The sequence below is a fragment of the Orcinus orca genome, chromosome 19 (genome assembly GCF_937001465.1).
Source record: "Orcinus orca chromosome 19, mOrcOrc1.1, whole genome shotgun sequence".
NCBI classification, from domain to species: Eukaryota; Metazoa; Chordata; class Mammalia; order Artiodactyla; family Delphinidae; genus Orcinus; species Orcinus orca.
In genome coordinates, this window is record NC_064577.1 from 39,650,374 (window position 1) to 39,656,520 (window position 6,147).

The 6,147-nt window shown below is 59.2% G+C and overlaps 1 protein-coding gene across 2 annotated transcripts; it reads right to left on the reverse strand.

Moving 5' to 3' along the window:
* Nucleotides 1-268: 268 nt before the first annotated feature.
* NAGS (N-acetylglutamate synthase) lies at nucleotides 269-5,553 on the reverse strand. Of its 2 annotated transcripts, XM_004286006.3 has the most exons (7): nucleotides 4,739-5,553; nucleotides 3,898-4,172; nucleotides 3,570-3,783; nucleotides 3,089-3,269; nucleotides 2,364-2,535; nucleotides 2,083-2,265; nucleotides 269-884 (listed from the first exon to the last, which is right to left on the reverse strand). In XM_004286006.3, the coding sequence occupies exons 1-7, from the start codon at nucleotides 5,162-5,164 to the stop codon at nucleotides 731-733; spliced, it is 1,605 nt and encodes a 534-aa protein (XP_004286054.1). In that variant the 5' UTR covers nucleotides 5,165-5,553; the 3' UTR covers nucleotides 269-730. The 2 variants fall into 2 exon arrangements, with proteins under 2 accessions (XP_004286054.1, XP_049558661.1); XM_049702704.1 differs by lacking the exon at nucleotides 2,083-2,265.
* Between the last annotated feature and the right edge of the window lie 594 nt (nucleotides 5,554-6,147).

A 6,147-nucleotide genomic window follows, 5' to 3' on the forward strand; every position in this document is an offset into this window, starting at 1 on the left:
CCAAGTCTGGGCTTGGCCCTGAGCCCTGCCTGGAAAGGGAGCTGGGGCTGCTGTCAGTCTGGTCTGTGGCATGGAAGATGTTTCCTAACTAAGGGGTAGGGGTGTCTCTCGGGACTGCTGACAGCTGGGGGAGGGAGGTGGTGGCAGCATTCATCTGGGGGCCTCGGCCTCATTTAGCTCCTCTCTTCCCTCTAGGAAGAGGTTCCCCAGCCCTCAACATCTTGTTTCCAGAGGGTCACTGCTAATTTCCTTTCAAGTGTGAGCTGACTTTCAGACAAGTATTTGCATTTTAATCAAGGTCTCCTGAAAAGTTGCAAGACCCGAAGGAACTAAAACGAATGGTGGAATATCAGGCAGATGTGGGTGATATTTTGGGCAAGGGAGCCTCAAAACAGCACAGAGACCACAGACACTGGCCCACCCTTAAGCCTTGAGTAGAGCCCTCAAAGGCAAGCCCTCCTCCCCCCAAATCCCTAGACTGAAAACTCAAGGCCATCTGGTTGTGGCTTTGGAGCAAGGAGGGGGTCTTGGGCAGGCCCTTCTCCTTCCTGCACTTGTCCTCACTTGGGTGCCCCCCTCTGGGCAGGGTAGAGTAGGGGCTGCTGCCTTCTCTGCAGCTCACTCAGCCAACAAGCCTGGTCCGGCCTGTGGCTGACTCGGGTCACCTTCAGCAGGCATGGCTTTTGGTCCACCCTGGCTGTCCCAGGGCCTGCAGGGCTGGTAGAGAGGGTCAGCTGCCTGGGTCAGAAGCCGGCTTGCAGAAGGAGTCTGGCAGCCCCTTGGCGTGGTTGACCAGTTCGTAAGAGTCCCGGATGTCGGCTAGGCCAAACCAGAAGAAGATCCACTGCTTGTTGGAGAAGCTGCCATCGCTGTGTTTGAAGTACCTGGTGGAGGTGGGAGACAGGTTTTAGGCAAGGCCAGTGCTCACTGCTCACTGGTTCATTTACTGAGGACCTACTACAGGCATACCTCGTTTTATTGCGCTTCGCTTTATTGTGCTTTGCAGGTATTACGTTTTTTACAAATTAAAGGTTTGTGGAAACCCTGTGTGGAGCAAGTCTATCGGTAATTTTTCCAACAGCACTTGCTCACTTCGTATCTCTGTTGCATTTTGGTAATTCTTGCAATATTTCAAACCCTTCACCAGCAAATAGGTGATTATTCACTGAAGGCTCAAGTGATGGTTAGCAGGTTTTAGCAATAAAAGTATTTTAAAATTAAGGTATATACACTTTTTTTTTAGACATAATGCTATTGCACACTTAATAGACTACAGTATAGTGTAAACATAACTTTTATATATACTCGGAAACCAAAAAATTCATGTGATTTACTTTATTGCAATATTCACTTTATTGTGGAGGTCTGGAACCAAACTGGCAATATCTCTGGGGTATGCCTGTACCTGCTGGACACTCTGCTAGGACCTGTGGTGTGTAATCTGATTTTATCCTTATAGCATTAGCCAATAGCCTGGTGGTGTTATGCTTTTTTCACAGAGAAGCAGCTAAGGCTCAGAGAAGTTAGCTAACTAGCCAGAGTCACACAGCTAGAGGGTTAGAGTGAGGCCCTCTTTTGCTCTCTGCACACTGCCTTGGCTGTGCAGCCCGGGGAGGGGTTCCTGTTCACTTCTTGGTGCCCACAGAGCAGAGTAGTGGGGGATGAGGTGATAACTGCAGAAGGAAAGAGAGGAGGGAGTGTTCCACTGGAGATGCAGTGGGCCTGGGGTCAGAGCTTGGCAACTCGGCCTGGAATAGAGCCCTGAGGTGCTGGATTTCTGCAGACCCTGGGAGAGGCAGGCTGCTTCCCTGGTGGAGACTGTCTTCAAGGAATCTACCCTAGCCGGGCAGAGCCGGGTTAAGTGTGCTCTGCCTCTAGGGAAATCTCAGGCTCCGTGTGTGGTCCACTCCCTGGGGAATGTGGGGCCACACAGAGCGGGCCATTTCCCTTGGGGAAGAATGGCTAATGAAAGAAGGGGAGGCCCAGCCTTCCTGGCTGGTGGTCCCCGGGGCGTAGCTGGCCAGAGCTGGAGAGGAGAGTGGGGGCGGGGCCCAGCCCAGAGCCGGGAGGGGCGGGACCTACCAGGGATTGATGGGGTTGGTGACCCGGGAGCGCCAGAAAAGCGTCTGCAGGTCCCGCCGCAGGCGCTCCCACAGCATCTGGCCGGAGCCTTGGCCCTGGCGGCTGGAGCTCACCACAAACTTGTCTAGATACGGGGTGCCCCCAAGTACAGGCTCCGTGGTCAGAATGGCAGCCGCGTTGTACCTGGCGCAGCGGGGGAGAGGCAGGCTGGGACCTCTCCTTGGTCCAAAGCTCCCCGGCTCTGTCCCTTGGTCCCTGCCCTCTGGGGCCCGCAGGCTCACCCCTCAGAGACGTAGACAGAGTGCAACCTCGGGCGCAGCGAGGCCAAGTAGTCGTCCCGGAGCTTTTTGCCGAAGCTGACGTTGACCAGGTTCACTAGGAGGCCCTGGTCCAGGTTGTCCAAGCTGCGCACTCGCAGCATCCGCTCGGCGTTCTTGAACAGCGTCCCGGACCCTGGGGGTGGGATGGAGGAGGAGGGGTGAGTTCGGCCCGAGATCCAGGTCCCCTCCGCTCCTCCGTTTGCGCAGCCTGATGGGGATTCCAGATAGGACAGGGGCTGGTGGGGCAATTACTCTCTTTGGGAGCTCTCCATAGTGAGACGCTTCCTAAGATCTGCATAGATTTATGCGCGATTTTCATTCAGGGATTTGCTTTTTCCCCAGGCAGTTTGTCCCTCAAGTTCCGCCTATCGCCTGTAGTCCCACCTACCTCTCCTAGTCCCGCCTACCCTTGCCCTCCCCCGCCCCTGGTCCCGCCCACCCGTCCAAACCCCGCCCACGTTTCCTAGCTCTGTCCATTCCACTTGGTTCCGCTGGGTCTGTGGTTCCTCCCACCCACCCAAGTCCCTCCCATCTGTCTAGTTCCACCCAAGTTCTAGCCCAGGGCCGTCCACCTCCTTGCTCACCTCCCCTAGGTTTGGCAAGAGCAGGAAGCCTTTACTGTCTGGAGGGGAAGCCGCTTCTCCTGGCTCCCCAAACCCCGGCGCACCCCCCGCCCCGGCCCTCACCCTTGTTGCTGAAGAGCTCGGTGAGCAGCGTGCTGGCGTCGGTGATGACGGCCGAGGAGTGGTGAGGCAGGCGGCTGAGCACGTCTACGATGAGCCGAATCTGCTGCCGTTCTTTGGTGCTCACCCACTCGGCGTTGTTCACTAGGTCCAGGTCGGCAGGCAAGTTCACGTTACTCAGGACCTGTGTCCAGGACGAGGGGGTGAGCCTCCGACCTGCAGCCGGACAAGGACTGTGCCCCCGCCCCACGGACCTCTCCTCACTGACCCCTTTTCCCTTACTTCCTCCCGAAATCCTTGGCCAGTAAGGGACTCAGATCTGAGCACCATAGGCTGAGTCCTTCCCTGACACTCCATTTCCGACTCATGCGGCTGGAGAGAGAGTGACTCTGGGGCCCGTCTGGGAGGCGTGCAGGGGACCTAAGAGAGGGGCTCAGCCTGGCGCAGAGTCGCGGGGAGTGGGGTCCAAAAGGAGGAGACACACCTTGTTACTGCTGTCGTGCAGACCGCCCGTGGTATTGAGGAAGATGATTTTGGTTGGCCGCAGCGCCTTGGCCAGGGACGCGGTCACCTCCAGTGAGTCCAGGAGCACGGAGCGGCGGGCGGCCGTCTCCCCGATGGGGCACAAGATGGGGATGCTGCTCGACTCCAGGCACCACTGTAGTAGGTCTGTCTCCACCGAGACGATGCCGCCGTAGCTGGGGGCCAGACGTGGTGCTCAAGGAGGTTGCCTCCAGGACCCGCGGGTCTGGGGCTGGGCGGGTGGAGTAGCGTGATCTGAGGACGCAGGGGCACGCAGGGTCAGCACTAACCTGGCATGAGGGGCTGGCTCAGCAGCGCCCAGCACCGACCCGCCGCCAAAAAAAGGCACGGCAGTGGCGGCATTATGCCGCAGGGCGTCCACCAGCACCTTGCATCTCTGGGCAAGCTGTGCCTTGGCCTCCCAGAAGGAAAGACAGCCCGAGGGCGCCGTGGGAGCGGGCAGCCCCAGGACCACCAGGGGCTTCATGTCCATGCGCTGCAGGAAGGCCAGGGCGAAGGCCAGGCTGGATACGGCCTTAGGGCACTTGAGCACCTCCTCGTCCACCTGCGGAGGAGTGGGCGTTCAACGGGCACGACACCGGCCCTGACTCCTGCTGCACCCGCTTGCTCCTACAGCCGGGTCCTCAGGGCCCTCTCGGGGCCCCCACCCTGCCCAGGAGCTGTCAGGCTCCATTTCTGGCCACCTGCGCCCACCTGCTTCGCCCTTTGCCCCGTTGGGTCTTGCCATCCTCTTATCTCACACTAGTGTTCCTCCCTCCGCTCCTCCCTGCGACCTTGGACTGTAGGACACCATAGGGGGAGGGGTGACGCAGGCGGCTTCTATCCAGGTTCCCTAACTGCCAACTGAACCCCTAACTGCGCCCAGGTTGGGAGGACTTCTCTGGTGCATCACGTTTGACGGGCTGGGGACCCGAGGCTCCTCACCCGGGCTGGGCGCGAGACTTTTCGAGGAGCGCACAGCCTCGCGCAGTCCCAGGGGCTCGTCTGGGCTCCGTCGAGCCCCTTCCTGGCTCCGCTGCGCAGAGTCCGCATTCCTGCCATGCCTGACGAAACGTCGCTACACAACCCCCGTCCCCTGTCTGTGACCCGGCCGACGCCGGGCTCTCTCACCTCGATGACGGCAAAGGGCCTGTCCGCGGAGTGGTGGCAGGTCTGGAACTGCGTGAGCCAGTGGCGCGCCTCCCCGGGGCTGGCCCCACACTGGTTCAGGAAGGTCTGGATGTCCCGCTGCACCAGCGAGCGGCCGGCCGGGGGCCCGGGGGAGTCGGGGGACACCGGGGGCGCGGGGGGCAGTGTCCACGACGGCTCCTCCGCTGCAGGCGAGTGGATGTCGTACACGGCGCCCTCGGCCTCCTCTTGGGCTGGCTGGGCCGGCGCCCAGGCGGTGCTGAGCCGGCGTCCCGGGCTGGTGCCCCTGGCCGCCCGCCGCCACGTGCTGCCGCTGAGCCTCCGGGCGCCCCCAGTGCCTTGGGGGCCGCGCAGCCTCCCGCCCGCAGGGGCGGCCCGCAGGACCCAGGCCAACCGCGCCGTCGCCATGACAACCAAACCAGCTCGCCCCCCCACAAGTGACCGTCTGTCCAGAGCTCCTGGCTCTGGGGGCCTCTTAACCTACGGCGGGGCGGGGCTGGGACTGACGGGGCGGGGCGCCGATGGGGGCCGCGGAGTCGCCTCCGGGTGCGTTTGAGGAGGGTCAGGCCATGGGTCAGAAGGCGGCGCCGACAGGATCCCCGCCCCTGGGGTGGGGGGATGGAACCCACTAGTGAGAGTCACGAGGCAGAGATAAACGGTGGCTGGATGTCTTTAACTTGCTGCCAAGGCCGGTTCCAGGAAGGGCTCAGGGGACCCACAGGTGGATTTGGCGCTCTGCGGGGTCTTGAATGATTAAGGGGGAGTCTGATTAGGGCAAGAGGGGAGAGCAGGTTGCAGTTGACGCCTGGCTGAGGGAGGAGACTGGAGGGAGAGGTGGGGGAAGAGTGAAAGCGTGGAGGGCGGGGATGCCTCTGTCCTGTTGGAGTTCAAAGAAGATGGAATCACGAGATTCCAAACGCCAGCCACTGGGTACCACCTTGAAGAATTTTGTCATATCTTCAAATCACCCCTTATTAGTGTTAAAGTTTTTCTTTAAACTTTTTTTTTTGCCAGAGAAACCAAATGTTATAATATGGTATAATGAAATTAACATTCTGAATTATGAAAAAATATGACATATGCCTTCTTACTTCCTCTACCAACCCCCCCATTCCCCATCACCCCCAGTGCAAGCCTCCATCACCTCCCACTTCTGTTATCTCAATCCTCTGCTAATTAGACTTCTTGCTTCCACCCTTGCCCCTTCAGTCGACTCTTCAATGAGCGGCTAGAATTAATCCTGTGACTTGGCAGTCCAGCGGTTAAGACTCCCCCTTCCAATGCAGGGGGTGCGGGTTCAATCCCTGGTCGGGGAGCTAAGATCCCACATGTCTCGGGGCCAAAAAAACCAGAAACAGTATTGTAACAAATTCAATAAAGACTTTAAAAAA

Excerpts from the sequence above, each read along its gene's own strand:
- NAGS (XM_004286006.3), bottom strand. The coding sequence starts at position 5,164 with ATGGCGACGGCGCGGTTGGCCTGGGTCCTGCGGGCCGCCCCTGCGGGC. Across the intron at positions 4,173-4,738 it reads GGCCCTTTGCCGTCATCGAG|GTGGACGAGGAGGTGCTCAA; the intron begins GTGAGAGAGCCC and ends ACTCCTCCGCAG. Across the intron at positions 3,270-3,569 it reads TGCACGACAGCAGTAACAAG|GTCCTGAGTAACGTGAACTT; the intron begins GTGTGTCTCCTC and ends TCCTGGACACAG.